The following is an 18535-nucleotide window of genomic DNA, read 5'->3' on the forward strand; positions in this document are numbered from 1 at the left end:
GAAGATATTGAAGTAAGTTGGTAGCAATTCAAACCTCGTAAATTTTACTACGGAATGTTTTGTTTACCGATGTTTGCACGCTTGTTAACGAATGAAAGCCCGCTTAATAGATTTACGTTAGTGAAGTTTTTCTTAATTCAGATGATAGTTTTGTAATTATGGTAGACAATGCCTATATATTGGATAATGGAGCGTATACTGCTAAAGTTGAATTTTCGAGAGCCAACTCGCCGAAGTAAGTTTATTTTATATTTACATCATTTTTGTGGTTATAAACATGTTTTATTTTCATTGAAATCTCTCTAGGAAATAAATCATACTAAGTTTCTTTTAGTAATATCTTTCTTTTACTCGTCAAAATTAATTAATGGTGTAGTTTACGTATGTCAAGTAACATAACCTATTGAAATTCTGTTCCTTGACAGTAATGTCTGGCGGGAATTTCCCTTAAAAAAATTGACAATTATGTAGAAAAGTAACCTGATCTAGTCTTTAGAATGGTTTCTTATCGTTTTAGTATTAATTTTAATTAGTTAACATTCTATAGTTTTCACCAAGGTTTTATATTGTTATAACTGATGATAATATTTATTTAACGTTTAGCCGTGTTTAAATAAATATATATTTCATGTTTAATTTCATCAATGAAGTTTTTGGAATTTTCATTAAAAATCAAGTTAATCTAAAGTGTACTCAATAAGAATTTACGTGGTATGTAAAAATACACAATTTATCACAAAAAGCTGTTATTTCATAACAGTTTTATTACAAATACAAAGTAAATCATATAAAAATAATTTTTATATCTAATAAAAGGTTGTAATTATAAAAGAAAAATTAATTTCTTACATAAACTTTTACAAATAAATTAAAATAAAACAAGATATTTTCTCTTGAAAAACGTGTTTTTATGTAAATATCAGTCATTTTTTTACAAAAATTTAATTGCTCTTCATTGTACCTCAGCTTTATAAGATTTTTATAAATATACTTTGCAAATTGAAATGAAATTTTTAGTTATATTGCAAATATTGCTTATATTTATACTTCTGCTTTCATTTGATTCCTTTGAATACTGTAGGAGTTGCCTCCAAAAAGTTGCTTGTTGGTTGTAATATTCATAGAAGACTTAAATTTGTAATCAGGATTTACTATCTCAAAAATTCCTTTCCAAGTATTTTTGTAAATTTTCTTCTCTCCATTGGTTTTTTCTTAACATCATTACTGGTGTTCTCCATCCCCAGTAAGTGATAACTGCTGTTATTTCCAGATATGAAAAAGATGGTCACCCAGCCATCCATTGATTTTTCTTGTCATTGAATAGTTTTCTGCCATCTTATCCAAATCATCATCACTTTTACTTGATATGTAGAATTTAGTCTCAGTGTTCTTCATGTGACCATTTTATGTATCTCGCTATGAGGCATGGTGAAATAGTAAGGTTATTAAACTACCATTTACGGAAATACTGGGTGATTCAAAAAGGACTTCATAACTTTAAAAACATTTAAAAATTTATTTAGTTAACTTACAGATTCAGTTGACGTTTCATCGCATAGCAAAACACATCAAGTTTTGATTCACGTAGTTCAGTAGTACCAAATTCAGCCACTAGTGTTGTTAAAAATTGATACATTTACTAGTGCGGAACCTGCTTACTATATGTTTTAGTTTCATGATTTGCAGTTCAACTTAATTTTTGTAGAGAGTATGGTAGGAAGCCTCCTAGTAGGTGTACAATTTACTCTTGGCACCAAATCTTCATTGAGACAGGTTGTTCTGTTAAACATACAAAATTACCAGAATGCCCATGTGTTCCTAAAGCTGCAGTAAAACAACTCAGAGGAAGCTTTGCATGTAGTTCAAAGAAATCAAGTTGATGTGCGTCACGTGAGACTGGCATTCCACAAATGACTTAAGCATATATTACATAAACGATTGTAGTTGAAACCATGGTTCAACGCATTACAGATGAGGACAAAGTTTTTGGCTGTAGTTTTGTGTGGAAATGATGGATGGAATTGCAGACAACAGTATTTCTTTAGACAATGTCATTTTTATAGATAAGTCAACATTTCACATCAGTAGCAAGGTGAACATCCATAACTACCAAATATGGGGTAGCAAAAACCCTCATGAAACTTTGCAGCACATTTGTGGTAGTCCTAAGGTCAATGTTTGTTCCATTACAAATGGAGACCATATTGAATCAAAGTGAATGTTGGGTGACAAACTTTATGTGTTTTTGTATGAGATTAGATCTCAACCGAATCTGTATGTTATATCAGTAAATTTTTACATGCTTTTGAAGTTGTGAGGTACTTTGTGAAGCACTTTGTATAGTAAATAGAAGTGAGTAAATATTTCTCACAATAAGTAGAATCTACTTAATGATTTCTACCCATTACACAGCAGATAGGAAGCTTCATATTTGTTTTCACTGTTTGGAAGATACTTAATAGATATCACTATTTTTTACTTTGTATCATCTTTCCCTTGTATTTCACATTTACAGTAATCTTTGTTCTTCACTTCATTCAGTATCAGCAGTTACTTAAATTATTTGTTACTAAAATCATTGTTATCTGCATCATATTATAACTCTTTATTAAGTACCAACTAGAGTCATTATTCCTTATTTATCCATTTCAGATTAATAGGTTAAAACACCTAAGGGCCATAGGTGTTTAGGTGTTGGTCTAGTACCAAGTAGAGTCATTATTCCTTATTTATCCATTTCAGATTAATAGGTTAAAACACCTAAGGGCCATACCAGAGAAAATGGGTGTGTATATATATATATATATATATGTATAATAAGCCATGTGGCTGTTTCAGATTTTTTCCTATTTTCATCATCAAAATCTAAATACTAGAGAATGTAAAATATATATTTTCTAAAATTTCCTACCTGAGAAATAGGAGTCCAGAATTTTCATTTTTTTATTAATTTTTTTCAGAAATTTACTGTTACTTAACCTATAAAAATATTTTGATAATCCAAATTATTTGAAATCTAAATATTTTAATGAGATTGCATTTTTTAACAAGTTTTTTTTTGTCTTCAGTCATTTGACTGGTTTGATGCAGCTCTCCAAGATTCCCTATCTAGTGCTAGTCGTTTCATTTCAGTATACCCTCTACATCCTACATCCCTAACAATTTGTTTTACATATTCCAAACGTTGCCTGCCTATACAATTTTTTCCTTCTACCTGTCCTTCCAATATTAAATCGACTATTCCAGGATGCCTTAGCATGTGGCCTATAAGTCTGTCTCTTCTTTTAACTACATTTTTCCAAATGCTTCTTTCTTCATCTATTTGCCGCAATACCTCTTCATTTGTCACTTTATCCACACATCTGATTTTTAACCTTCTCCTATAGCACCACATTGCAAAAGCTTCTAATCTTTTCTTCTCAGATACTCCGATCGTCCAAGTTTCACTTCCATATAAAACGACACTCCAAACATATACTTTCAAAAATCTTTTCCTGACATTTAAATTAATTTTTGATGTAAAAAAATTATATTTCTTACTGAAGGCTTGTTTCGCTTGTGCTATTCGGCATTTTATATCGCTCCTGCTTCGTCCATCTTTAGTAATTCTACTTCCCAGATAACAAAATTCTTCTACCTCCATAATCTTTTCTCCTCCTATTTTGACATTCAGTGGTCCATCTTTGTTATTTCTACTACATTTCATTACTTTTGTTTTGTTCTTGTTTATTTTCATGCGATAGTTCTTGCGTAGGACTTCATCTATACCGTTCATTGTTCTTCTAAATCCTTTTTACTCTTGGCTAGAAATACTATATCATCAGCAAATCGTAGCATCTTTATCTTTTTACCTTGTACTGTTACTCCGAATCTAAATTGTTCTTTAACATCATTAACTGCTAGTTCCATGTAAAGATTAAAAAGTAACGGCGATAGGTAACATCCTTGTCGGACTCCCTTTCTTATTAGGGCTTCTTTCTTATGTTCTTCAATTATTACTGTTGCTGTTTGGTTCCTGTACATGTTAGCAATTGTTCTTCTACCTCTGTATTTGAACCCTAATTTTTTTTAAATGCTGAACATTTTATTCCAGTCTACGTTATCGAATGCCTTTTCTAGGTCTATAAACGCCAAGTATGTTGGTTTGTTTTTCTTTAATCTTCCTTCTACTATTAATCTGAGGCCTAAAATTGCTTCCCTTGTCCCTATACTTTTCCTGAAACCAAATTGGTCTTCTCCTAACACTTCTTCCACACTCCTCTCAATTCTTCTGTATAGAATTCTAGTTAAGATTTTTGATGCATGACTAGTTAAACTAATTGTTCTGTATTCTTCACATTTATCTGCCCCTGCTTTCTTTGGTATCATGACTATAACACTATTTTTGAAGTCTGACGGAAATTCCCCTTTTTCATAAATATTACACACCAGTTTGTATAATCTATCAATCGCTTCCTCACCTGTACTGCGCAGTAATTCTACAGGTATTCCGTCTATTCCAGGAGCCTTTCTGCCATTTAAATCTTTTAATGCTCTTTTAAATTCAGATCTCAGTATTGTTTCTCCCATTTAATCCTCCTCAACTTCCTCTTCTTCCTCTATAACACTATTTTCTAATTCATTTCCTCCGTATAACTCTTCAATATATTCCACCCATCTATCGACTTTACCTTTTCGTATTATATATTGGTGTACCATCTTTGTTTAACACATTATTAGATTTTAATTTATGTACCCCAAAATTTTCCTAAACTTTCCTGTATGCTCCGTCTATTTTACCAATGTTCATTTCTCTTTCCACTTCTGAACACTTTTCTTTAATCCACTCTTCTTTTGCCAGTTTGCACTTCCTGTTTATAGCATTTCTTAATTGCCGATAGTTCCTTTTACTTTCTTCATCACTAGCATTCTTATATTTTCTACGTTCATCCATCAGCTGCAATATATCGTCTGAAACCCAAGGTTTTCTGCCAGTTCTCTTTATTCCGCCAAAGTTTGCTTCTGCTGATTTAAGAATTTCCTTTTTAACATTCTCCCATTCTTCTTCTACATTTTCTACCTTATCTTTTTTACTCATACCTCTTGCGATGTCCTCCTCAAAAATCTTCTTTACTTCCTCTTCCTCAAGCTTCTCTAAATTCCACCGATTCATCTGACACCTTTTCTTCAGGCTTTTAAACCCCAATCTACATTTCATTATCACCAAAATATGGTCGCTATCAATGTCTGCTCCAGGGTAAGTTTTGCAGTCAACGAGTTGATTTCTAAATCTTTGCTTAACCATGATATAATCTATCTGATACCTTGCAGTATCGCCTGGTTTTTTCCAAGTGTATATTCTTCTATTATGATTTTTAAATTGGGTGTTGGCAATTACTAAATTATACTTCGTGCAAAACTCTATAAGTCGGTCCCCCTTTAACAAGTTATAGATCATTAAATTTAATTTTATAAAAATGAAATTATCTACCGATCAGAATGAAAGATTTATTTATTTTATTTTAACATTGACAAATAAAAATTGTACACTCCTATTAAATGTGATAAAAACTAATAAATTAATAAGTGCATATGAAACATATTACTTGAGCACCTACTGATTAGGTTTTCTCACCACTTTTAAGTTCCATCTGCAGTAATAGTGTGTACTGAGAGCATTACTTAATCTACCAATTAATCTATCAATTTACTTAAATTTAATTACGTATTAGAAAGATTTCATGTAAGCATAGTTCTAGTAACTTAGAGATGTGATTTATATTAATTATAAGTGTAAGCATCACTTCTTTATGAAGTTTTTTGAATTTTACATCTTTTTAATTATATAATTTTGTTGTGTTATATTTCACAGAGTTGTCCCAAACTGTATTATGAAAGCTAAAAGTCAGAGACGTCGGTTTGTTGGAAGTCAAGTGGAAGAATGTAGTGATGCATCAAGCCTTTTTTATATATTACCTTTTCAGAAGGTAAGTTGGTTTTTACCATTAAATATTGTTAGTTAAATTTTCCACTTTTGTAATTTGATGAATATATCAAACTAATTTTATGATTTTTTTTTATTTTAGGGTTATCTAGTTAATTGGGGAGTTCAAAAAACTGTGTGGGATTACATATTTAGTAAAGAATGCTGTCCAGTTAATTTTGCTGAAACACCTCTTATTGTTACTGAGCCATTTTTTAACTTCAATTCTATTCAAGAGGCTATGAATGAAATTTTCTTTGAAGAGTATGAGTGTCAGTCTATTTTAAGGATAAGCGGTATAACTTTTTCTTTTTTTTCTTATAACATATTTTATTGTATATATTGACTTATATTCTTCCCCAATATTATATAGTATATATGAGGCATGTTTTTAATGTAAGGTGTTTTTTATTAAATAAAACAAAGTTGAAAAAATATGAACAAACTTTATTACTTACACATAAAAACCATGTTTATTTACTACTGTTCTACATAGCTGTCTTCAGCTTCATACATTTTTCATATTGTTTCTGTAGCTTCTTCATTACCTTTTCAAGGAATTCTGGTGCCAGTGACTTTAATCACTAAGTGACACCATTTTTCTATTCATTGTCATTGTCAGATCTTTCTGATGGCTACTGTTAAAGATGAAGAAGAAGAAAATAATCTCTAGAAGCTAAGTTAGGCTGTAGGTAAGATAATTGGTAATTTTTCAAAAAAATCTTTCCAAATTGCCTCACTGTTTTATTTGCTGTGACACATAGGCCATTATAATGCAAAAACAAAATCTCATGGGATGGCATCTCATGTGTTTTTTTTTTATAGTTCCAAACATTTTTAATGTTTCACTGTACTTTTAATGTATCAGCATTCACAGTATTTCTACAGTCTCTAAATTTGATAAGCAGGACATCCATTGTCTCAAAAAAAAACAGTACCCATAAGTTTCTGTATTGAACATTCTTGTTCGTCTAGAACAAGGCTTCTAGATGAACAAGAATGGCTTCTTTCGTCTAGGGTATGATGAATGCTGCCATCATTTTTATCTACTGTTATATATAAGTCAGAGGAACACAGTGGAATCATGTTTAAGTCTAAAACACTCTTGAGAAGTGTTCAGTCAGTGCATTTTTTGGTCAACTGTTAATAAACATTACACCCTTTAAACGAAAAGTTTTTTCATACCCAAAACAGCATGAAAAATGTAATGGGCAAGGTCTGTCAGGAGGTTTGGAATGATGGCAAGCACTTTCAGTTTTGACGATTATTCATATTTAATACAGCATTGTAGATTTTTGTGGTGATTTTGTCAGTTATTGCAATTTTTTGGCATCCCAAGCATTTATCATCTTCAGTAGCTACATTACCTATTTTACTATTAGTTTTACTATTTTAGCCCACATTGTTTAATTCTGGAAGCGATTAAATGATTTAAGATATATTTTTAATTTTTATCATGATGCACAAAATATGTATTTAAAAAAGATTGACATATATGTTTTGATATTACAGCATTTATAGTATATAATTGATAAGAAAAAATTAAAATGTGATATTAAAAATAAAATATGTATATTTTATAATATACATAATTATGTTATTTTACTTGGTTAATAAATTAAAAACTTGAAAACAAGTAAATTTGTCTTTAAAAAGAAATGTTGGAAAAGTATAATTTTGAAAGAACTGAGAAACCCAAATTAAAATCAATAAAACTAATTTCTGTATTATAAAGAAGTGTCATATTGTGTGCTAGAGTTGTTAAAATAACAAATAACTTTGTTGCCATGAAAGAAAAGGAATAGGGAAATGCAGCTAGTGCATTGATGGGTTTATCCCAACCCTTCTATTTTACAGCAACAGGCTGTAATGCCAGCACATACATATACTGAAAAACTGGCCTTGATGGTGTTAAAATGTAGTATGTTTTTATCATATTAGTCACTGAAAAATGAAATATAAAATTTTACTGTAGGTGTTATCCAGTTATTTATTGCTTATTACAATTTAAAACTTATTAACATTTTAAAACTTTATTACTTTTTTATTGTTGCTTCATGTATATATATATATATATATATTTTAACATATTGATCTGTGTCAATAAAATTTAATAATGTATAAAATATAAACCACCAAAACACAGTAATTAGGTAAGTTAAACTTACCAGATAAATTTCCAAGAATAGATTTTTGCAGCATTCCGCATCTTCAGTTGGTATTGAATTCTATGATTACATTATAATAAAAGTCATTAAAGAATTTTTTATTTTCATTTTATTTTAGGTTGTTCCTGTTTTGAAATTTTGAAGTATTATGAGCGCATATGCAAAATTTGCATATGCATTCATAATACTTCAAAATTTGAAAAGAAATAACATAAAATTAAAATAACAAATTTTTTTTTAAGAATAATAATATAATTATGGAATTCAATACCAATTGAAGATGAAGGATGCTGCAAAAATCGATTCTTGGAAATTAATATGGTAAGTGTAACTTATGTAATTAATGTGTTTTGATGGCTTATATTATATATATGTGTGTGTGTGTGTGTGTGTGTGTGCACACACGCCTATTTATTTATTAATCTATTTATTTTTTGTCAGCAGCAGGTGATCTTTGTAATTATCATTATCGACAAAAAAATCCAGATTCATTATGTTGTATGGTAATTGATGCTGGTTATAGTTTTACTCACATAGCTCCTTATATTAAGGATAAAAAATATAAACTTGGCATAAGAAGAATTGATATTGGTGGAAAAGTTTTAACTAATCATCTTAAAGAAATTATTTCTTATAGGTATGTTAGTGGTATAGTATATAATGGTTTTTTAACTGTGAGGCATTTTTTTAAAGTAAGCACCATTTTGAAATTAAAAAGAAAATAAGTACACTATTCTTAACAATTTTATTTTTATGTGAAAGCCTGTACTTTAATCTACTTTTCTACATAATTGCCACCAATATTAAGGCACATGTCATATTATGCAACTAGCTTTTGAACACTGTCATTATAGAAGTCTGCCGCCTGACTTAATAACCATTGCAACATGGTCGCTTTGACACCATCTTGTCGATAATTTGAGCATTTGGTCACAATTTCATAGACAACACTTCTTGAAACTTGAGGAAACTCTTCAGTAATGACAGAAGGTCATCCATTCTGTTTCTAATCATGAACTTTCTGGCAGCCATCTTTAAAAGCTCTAACCCATTTTTGTACCATTCCATCACTCATAATGTTTTCTCCGTACAATTCACTGATCTGACGATAAATTTCAGCTGCTTTCACGCACTTTGCACTAAAAAAACAAATCACACCATCTATTTCACAGTAGGCGGGATTCTCGATCAGCAGAGGCATTTTAAATACTCACAAACAAACAAACACAGTTGAATATTTCTGTAAAGGTGTCTTTGGCTTGCCAATTGATGTGGGTACACAATACGCATGTGTGGAATGCCGACCAGAGTGTAGTAGTGGCGGAATTTCAAAACGGTGCTTACTTTAAAAATATGCCTCATATTAAGTGAGTGAGTTAGGTGTACTAATTTGTGCTGCAAAGGCTACTTTTTTCACAACGCAAATCCAGTTAGCTCTTTGCTGAAAGTAACAGTTACACTGTAATACTTCCAATAATCTCTTTTGCTATTTCAATTAATTACATGCCCACTTACTGATAGTAACATTAATTTTCTTTTATAATTGATTGACCTGTAAATGAGACCACTATAGTAATCAGCATTATGGACCACAATTCAAATGCATAAATTTTTCTGGTTTTCTGTAGTCAATTTTATATTATTTTATTTATATTTTTCGTCTTCATTTATAACTTTTGTTGAAAAATTTCTTCTTTTTTTTTGAGTTGTTTTATAACAAGAGTATAGTGTGATGTTACATTACTGTTTTTAAGTTTGGTTTTAAAAACATAGTCAATAGAAAATTCATTGTTTTGGGTACATTAATTGGAGAAGTGGTAATTGCTGAGATATTAATTTGAATCATAAAATTAAATTGTAGTTTTTAGTAAATTCTGTAAATTGCATCCTAACAGCAAACTATAATAATTTATTAAAATTAACTAAAAATCTTTTTGTGTACCGCCTTTCTTTTTGTCTCCCTCCATTGAATACTTTGAGAAAGATATCTATTTCTTAAGAATGCATTTTTTAATAATTTTTTTTTAATTTTAATAACTGAAATATTTTAAAAACCTGTGTACAATTTAAAAGTATAATTATGTTTTTAATTTATTTATTATAAGAAAAAATAATCATCATAAAAGTATTAAATGGAGATATAAAACATAAATGCAGTAAGTATAAAATCGTTTAATTATTTGAATAAATTTTTAATACATACATAAACTATTGTCAACTTCAATTATTTTTTTGAATTTTTGATTTAATTTTTTTATGTGTAGTTTTCTTTTCATTTTTGTTATAATCTGAGTATTGTTCTTAAAATTATGTAAATGTACCATTATAAAAAAAATTATGTTGCCATCCAAAAAATTAATATTTTGTCAGAATTTCACTTGTAGGTTGTTATTAGCTCTCTCTCTTTTTCTGTTTAGCCTCTGGAACCACCGTAAGGTATTTTACTTCAGAGGATGAATGAGAATGATATGTATAAATGTAAATGAAATGTACTCTTGTACAGTCTCAGGTCGACACATTCCTGAGATGTGTGGTTTCTTGAAACTCGACCACCAAAGAACACCAGTATCCATGATCTAGTAGTATTCATATCTGTATTAACTGCCTTTACTAGGATTTGTTATTAGCTGGTAAACTAATTTTGAAATGCCTAGATTCTTTTAATTTATTGTATTTTATTTTCAGATATAGTTATCTAATTATGTATTAATTCAAATATATCTATGATTAGATAGGAAAAAATATATTACCCTGTTTCTGGAAAATTGAATGAATTATTATATATTTTTATTGGATAAAATTAATAATTTCTTACTATCTGACTGTTTGTTTGTGCAGTATTGTTAGTGTTGCAGTTCATCCACATTCATTACATTAAAAGTACGCCTACTTAACAGCCAATAGTAATATTACTTATTATTATGTTTGCTTACTTATAAAATTAGGTCCTTTAAGTACCTAGACAAAGACTAGCTTTCAAGAGTTTAGTCTACATTGCGAGCTTACTTCCAAATTAAAAAAAAAGAAAATTTAATTTGAAAAGCTCATTATAGAATCAATATAAAATAAAAGCTCAATCACAAAACAATTCAAATTAAGGGGAGAACAACGAAAAAATGTACTAGGGCTATGTAGTCTGATCACATGTATATTATTAAAATTAAAAAAATAATTAACATGAACAATACGAAAAATAATTTTTTAACATAAATTGAACACATTAAGCATATCAAAATTATTTTGAATCATATATATGGAGTCATAGAAAACACATTTCCACACTACTCATCTGTCATATTTAAAAAAATATAAAATAAAGTAATTAACATTAACAATACAAGAAGATAATAATTTTTTTTAACGTTAGTTAAACATATTATTTATATCAGAATTATATGGAATCATATATTTTTGAATCATATATATGGAATCATAGAAAACACATTTCCACACTACTCGTCTGTCATATTTAAAAAATATAAAATAACGTAATTAACATTAACAATACAAGAAGATAATAATTTTTTTTTAACGTTAGTTAAACATATTATTTATATAAGAATTATATGGAATCATATATTTTGAATCATATCATTAATTTTTCTCTTCATATACATAAGGATACTTTCCTGCACATATAAAAATAATGATGACCTCGCATCGAATATACCTTTTTAGCCAGTCTCACTGTCCTGTCTCATCGAACAAAGAACACATCACCACTTCTGTGCGAGCCAACTCAAAACACGTCTCCACTCCATGACTGCTAAATTCACACTAGCCCCGAAACAAAGAATGTCAGTCTGGCTTCCCCCGCCAGACGCCCGTTCATATTTTAGCACGTACACACTTTTTTCTGAGAATGTATATGCTCACACCAGTCCACGATGACATAACCGTCTGGCTATCCAGACCATGTCATACATCAAAAAACAAAGTTATGTAATACAATTTCTTATCAAACTAATTACTTTTATTTAACTATTAAAATAATATAATACTATTGCCTATTTTCTGTTTTTAATATCAGCTAAGCCAAATGAATATTAACTACTTTTTAAAATATTGAAACTTTTTTCTTTATGACATAATATATATATCGTTCGTAACCAACAAAATTTAGAATGGTTACAACATAAACGATTTTTAAAAAGTTGGCACTTGTGGATCAGAGCTCTGAACAGTTTCCGTACTTATTCTTAGTTGAAAACACATAAAACCATATATAAGAAAGAAACTTTAAAAGAAATAATGTATAACACTGGTTTATAAAAGAAGTGTTTTTTTTGTTATGTGGATTCAATAAGTTGAGTCTGATATTATTTTTCTGCTGATTTCAAATCCGCAAACAAAAATTGAATGGGGGGGAGGTTTTTTTTAGTAACATGGATTTAAAAGACCTCATTTTTTTAAGGAATTATGTAGTTCTTTCAGTCTCCAGCTTGCTAGTAATTTTCAAGCATATTCAAGCTTCATTTTTTATATATTCTGGAGTAAACATTTAGTATGCTTTTCACTAACACTACTAACAGTTAGGATAAAAAAAACTGCAAGTTTGAATGCAAAATTTTTGACATCCCAGTTTTTTAAAGTTTTTAAGAGGTTCACTCACCAATTTTACGTAGTTCTCAGCTCTCTCTTTTTACCCAGGAGTGATTTTACAATATTTTGAATTGATACATGTTTGCTTTCTCGGTTCATTCAAAGTCCAAATCTTTCATTAGCTTATGGATTCTTACAGTTTAGTTAACATTTTGCATGCTGCTAAAACACTTGTTGATATGGCTTAACAACAAATATGTCACTGTGGCAGTTAACATTCTACTGTAAAAAATTGTTTAAATTAATGCAAAAGTTACTGAGATTAGCATACTGAGAAACATTTTATTATATACTTGCTGATGCAGTTATTTCCAAAAAACAAATAATTAAATTTTTAAGATTAGGAATTGATTTTTTTAAGAATTGATCCCGTGAAATTATAGAATGCTGTGAAAGAGTTTAATATTCTAGAGATCATTAGATCATATAAGGTGTGTGTTATTAGTTCAAGATAAAAGTCTTGTTTAAGAGAAGATCAAATTATCATAAAACTTTCAATCTTGTTTCTAGATTTAGACAGATACTCTCCAGTTTTATTTAATATTATTTTGGAGACTATTGTATGAAAAGTAAGAAGATTAAGGCAGAAATTGATGGAGAGGCTGAAAATGTTGGCACTTGCTAATGAGTGTCAATTGAAAAACGTATATAGAAAATAATCTTTTAAAGTTGATCATGAATCCATTAAAAAGCGGCTATGCATTAAGGAAAATAAATCAAAGTGTATGAAAGTAAGCTATTAAAATGATTACTTTGTGTTAACAAAATATTAGATTCAAAAAAGTGGAAAGCTTCAAGTATCTGATTGTTACCATCTCTGAGAACAGTGATTTTAAAAGATAAGATGAATAACTGTTTACAACAGTGTGATTAATTTAATCCTTGAGTTATTCAGAAGAACTTTGGTGTATTTTTCTTAAGATACAGATGGGAATAACTAAGTCCAATTTTGGTTTTCTAGCTGTTCAGAAAATAAGATGACTTAATTCAGTGAGGGCTTTCTTAATTATATATAAGGTATAAGGATGTATATATACTTCTGCAGCTGTATGTTACAAATAATTGTAGTTGTGATATAATCATGTGACAATATCTAAACATATCTGTGTGGACACACGCACGTGTGTGTGGTATTGGCTGAAAAAAATCTTTTCCATCTTCAAATCATTGAATCTTACTCACTTGACAATTGTACATATAAATGTGCAGTTACAAAGGCAGTATAAGTGGTAAAGGTATATAAAGGTACTTTAAAATGCCTTTAGATACCTGATGCAGTATTATTTAATAGACTATGATTTATTCCTTTGTGATAAGTTGATTATATAGTGTCTTTTATCATTTTATAAACATTTCTGTATTTTATTTTTCAGACAGTTACATGTAATGGATGAAACATATGTCATGAATCAAGTGAAAGAAGATTCATGCTTTGTATCACAAAATTTTATGGAAGATATGTGGATTGCACGCCGTTCTAATGAAATTGCTCGTGATTATGTGTTACCAGATTTTACTTCAATACGTCGTGGTTATGTAAGACCAGTTGGAGAACCAGATGAAGGGGGACATGTAATTTATTATTTTTCTTACTTACTATTCTTGTTGTGATACTTACACATGTATATTTACATTCAAGATGATGTTTTGTTTATATAATTCTACCTTTTTTACTTTGAAATTGTAATTGCCCCATCAAAAGATTTATTAAAATTGCTACAGAAAAGTCTTTGAGGATTTTACACTCCCTTGTAACTATTCATGCATGACCAGTTCTTTGTCTACTTAGTTAAAAGGGTATATATTTCAACATGAAAAACTATATATGATTATTATGTTATCAGTAATTATTTATATTACAAGTATAAAACAAAAAACGAATGAGTGCTTGTTAATGGGGAAGTATTTGTTTTTATACCATGTTAGCCAAGGAAGTCCTTGATCTAACATTTTGTACTCTGGTTCCTGGAATCATGGTGAAAAACAAGAATACTCCTAATCATTTCAGAAGTAAAGATTTTTCAATTTAGTTTATTTCTAATATTGTCAGAATAGCAGTGAAATAGTGATAACTTAAACCTAAGTAAAAAATAAAATCTTTAAACAGGTCAGTTTAAAATACCTGAACTGTATTTCAAAATATTTTCATATTTTATAAACTGCCTTGTTATATATTCTGCATAGCTTTTCCTCAATTCATTAAAAATGTTTAAATACGAAGACATGTTTCTTAAGAGATTAAAGCCTTTCTGGGTTTTCACCTTTGAAAAAATATTTAAGTCATTTTGTTTCTTATCATCCAGAGCAACAACTCTGTATGATGCCAGTTTTAACATCATCAATTATGTGTATGTAAGGGGCAGTAGTTCTAGTGCAATTGTATTTCAGTCTGATACTTTCACTTCATATAGATTGCTGGATGTTTCTCCTATCATAGAAGTATAATGTACTTAATCTGTAACTTAACTTTATACTTGTACTGCCTACCACAAAAGGTTTATTATTTCCATAAATAGCCCATGGACAGGATAACCTGGTTTTTTGTATAAGAAAGACTTATTGATTCTTAATTATTACATTTTACTTCTCAGTCAATGTTTTATGAGATACATCTTTTTCTGTCATAGTATCATCATCTTTTACTTGACTATTAAATGGGTGAAGTTTATGGTGATCGTGAGACAGAAATCCTACTATTATGCAGGAAGAGTATGACTAAATAGCATAAAACTACTACTGGCAATTGATAAGTAAATTTTGCTTACTCAAAAATAAGTCATTACAACCTATAAATAATCAGCTCCCAGAATTGAAATTACCCGATGAAGATAAAAATTGAAGTAAAATCAATTAAAAATGTATTTAATTGTTAAAAGAAATAAATAAATATTGCATTTAATTCATTAATGACTTCATTATCTTGCTAACTCAGTTTTTTTTTTAAATCTTGATCCTTAATAGTTATAATGTTTTATATTTACCATTAAAAAATATGTGTTGATTTTGGTTGCAAATTTTGTTTTCCCTAACACAGTAATTCTCTCTGTTACAGCAAATTTTGCGACTAAATAATGAAAGGTTCTCTGTACCTGAATTATTATTTCATCCATCCGATGTTGGTATATCACAAATGGGAATTGCTGAATGTGTTGTCAAAAGTATTTCACTTTGCCCACCAGAAACACAGCCTCACCTTTTTAACAATGTTTTATTAGTGGGTGGATGTGCATGTTTCCCAGGATTTCAAGAAAGACTACAGAAAGAATTAAGAGCAATGGCACCAGAAGAATATGATGTTAGAGTAACTGTTCCAGAAAAGTATGTTTTTTTATGTTTTCTGCATTTAGTTGTTAATTTTTTTTTAATAGATTAATTTATAGATTTTCCTTTTTATTATTATTTGAATTATTTTAGTAAGAACTAATATATCATAGCCATCGCACCCATAGCATCATTGCATTAAGTACTTGCTCCATAGCATTGCTTATATTGTTTTGGGCATCCAAGAAGTTCCTGTGCTCTGTGCAGTTAACATGTTGGTGCTGTTTTGAAAGGCACTCATTATTTGGTTCCTAGCAAATAATTTGTTTATCATTGTTGAGTGTCTGTACTTTCCAGGTTACACAGGACACTTTCTTGCTCTCTAGATGCCATTATTATTGAGGAACAGTTTGTGACAAGTGTTTGGGTACGAAAATAATGAAGCACAGGACAAACAATCTTATAAATAACGAATGTATTTTGTGAACACTTCAATGAAGACTCACATCATAAAGCAGCAAAGTTAAATTGGAAAAAATGTGCATTTTCTTCCAGCAATGTTAAAGAAAGCCTGCATAGTGATGAAAGAAGAATGCAAACATGTGAGCTATTGCTGATTTGATTGAGCAGTCTATAATTAAATTTATTCGTAAATGAGTGGGTAAATTTAATATATTGCAGTCAACAATGAATATTGAAAAACACCTGAACATGAAATCACTTTTGTGAATGAATTATCAGATGGAGACTTGGAACTGCATGTTCCACTCTGCCATGTTTTATTAGCATGATTTCCAAAAACAGTATCTCGCACAAGAGTGTTGTATTCTGATAAATGTGCAATTTATCACAGTTCACAAGCCGGATTATGGTTTTTAAGCTAAGAAAAATATTAATTTTTTCCATCTGAGACATGGAACAGCATGTTGCACTCTGCCATGATTTCCATGTATGGTATCCCACCCAAGAGTGTTGTTTTCTGAAGAATGTGCAATTAATCACAGTTCACGAGACAGGAATTTGGGTTTTTGGGCCAAAAAAGTCCTCATTTTGTGAGTGAATCAGAAAGGAATTTGCCACATCTTATGATATGGCCCAAGATGACTTCATAATACTTGTTCATTTGTTCATGTTTTTTGAAGAATTCATGAATGGTGTTTTTTATTTGCAAATGTTGGAAAGATGGTTAATTCCTTGACTTTAAAAGAAGGTTATCATGGAATATGTCTGTGTGCTGCAAGATGGCATTCTAGCTCGTTTGCTTTTTAAGTGCATGATTTTCTAAATGAACAATTTCCAGGCCACTGGATCCAACTTACTGTGGGAAATATTCAAGGCCTATGTATCTCATGTCAAATCATTTTGTTTATATAATAACAGTCATGATCCCAAACAACAGTTACATACTCAAGATAAATTTGGATCAGTGATAAAAGGAAAAGCAGCAAGTAAAAAAAAATAATTTTACTAAATTTATTATATTTTGCTGCTAGGGTGCTGTGATTTGCTCTAGTATTTAAATAAATATATATACACATATACCTATCAGTCATAATTGGACTGAAGTTTATATCTTTTATTACAGCAGCATTAAAATAAATATAATATTTTGCTTATTTTTTTCATTCTAGCCCTGTTTCATATGCTTGGGAAGGTGGGACTTACTTAAGTAAAAATCCAGAATTCTACTCATATTGTGTTACTAAGGAAGAATTTGAAGAAGAAGGTCATGCATTATGCTATGAGCGATTTGATATTTAAATGTTACTGTGAAATACTTTTGAATTTCCTGAGTACAACTATTTAATTTTTATTCCAGTGAATTAAAATTTGTGCATTTATACTGATTAATTTTTTTATCTGAATTTACTTAGAATTTGTGTAATTTTGTAAATATTTTAAAATATATTTTTTAAGAAAAATTTTTCTTATATCTTTAATTATTAATTTTATTTAAAATGAAATGGAACTCAGATGTGGCTAATCTCTATGATGCAAAGAGGAAGATACATTAAACATTTCTGTCATTAACATTTGGTCTTATATTTTTATTTCAGAACATACAGTAAACACTGAGTTTTAAATCTTTGTAGTTTGCATTAAAGTTTATTTCGCTGCTTTTCCACCAGAATATTTTTGTTATACTGACTCATACCAAATTTTAAATTAAGCTTTAAATTTTATTTGCAGTTAAATTTTTAACTGGCATAAAAGAAATTGAGTTTCTTGATTCACCTTTTATGGTTTTGATATTTCTCTTCTCAACAATTGGTCCTGTCGTATATTTTTTCAAATAACATAAGCAGAAGATCTTTTAAACAAATTACATCATCTATATACGTGATTTGGAGATGTTTAATTTTTTGTTGGTATTATTGTTGTGTATTTGATTCGTATATTTTAACAATACATAGATATCAGGCTGTAAATTGTATCAGAATATCAATTATTCTCATATTTTAGGGAATATTAGTTTACATTCAGTAGGACTCATTAGGTTTCTCATGTTTATGTTTCTTGTGAGTGGTTTATTTTTATAAGG

General features: G+C 29.3%; 1 protein-coding gene across 2 annotated transcripts; it reads left to right on the plus strand.

The window, feature by feature from the left end:
* The first annotated feature begins 2 nt into the window (after positions 1-2).
* Positions 3-18026, plus strand: Arp6 (Actin-related protein 6). 2 transcript variants are annotated; one of them, XM_075372626.1, is made up of 7 exons: positions 3-235; positions 5852-5966; positions 6066-6258; positions 8578-8767; positions 14106-14304; positions 15785-16050; positions 17625-18026. In XM_075372626.1, the coding sequence occupies exons 1-7, from the start codon at positions 159-161 to the stop codon at positions 17752-17754; spliced, it is 1170 nt and encodes a 389-aa protein (XP_075228741.1). In that variant the 5' UTR covers positions 3-158; the 3' UTR covers positions 17755-18026. The 2 variants fall into 2 exon arrangements, with proteins under 2 accessions (XP_075228741.1, XP_075228740.1); XM_075372625.1 differs by having other exon boundaries at positions 4-235; positions 8575-8767.
* Positions 18027-18535: the final 509 nt, after the last annotated feature.

Source organism: Lycorma delicatula, chromosome 8, assembly GCF_047948215.1.
Source record: "Lycorma delicatula isolate Av1 chromosome 8, ASM4794821v1, whole genome shotgun sequence".
In the NCBI taxonomy this organism is placed as follows: Eukaryota; Metazoa; Arthropoda; class Insecta; order Hemiptera; family Fulgoridae; genus Lycorma; species Lycorma delicatula.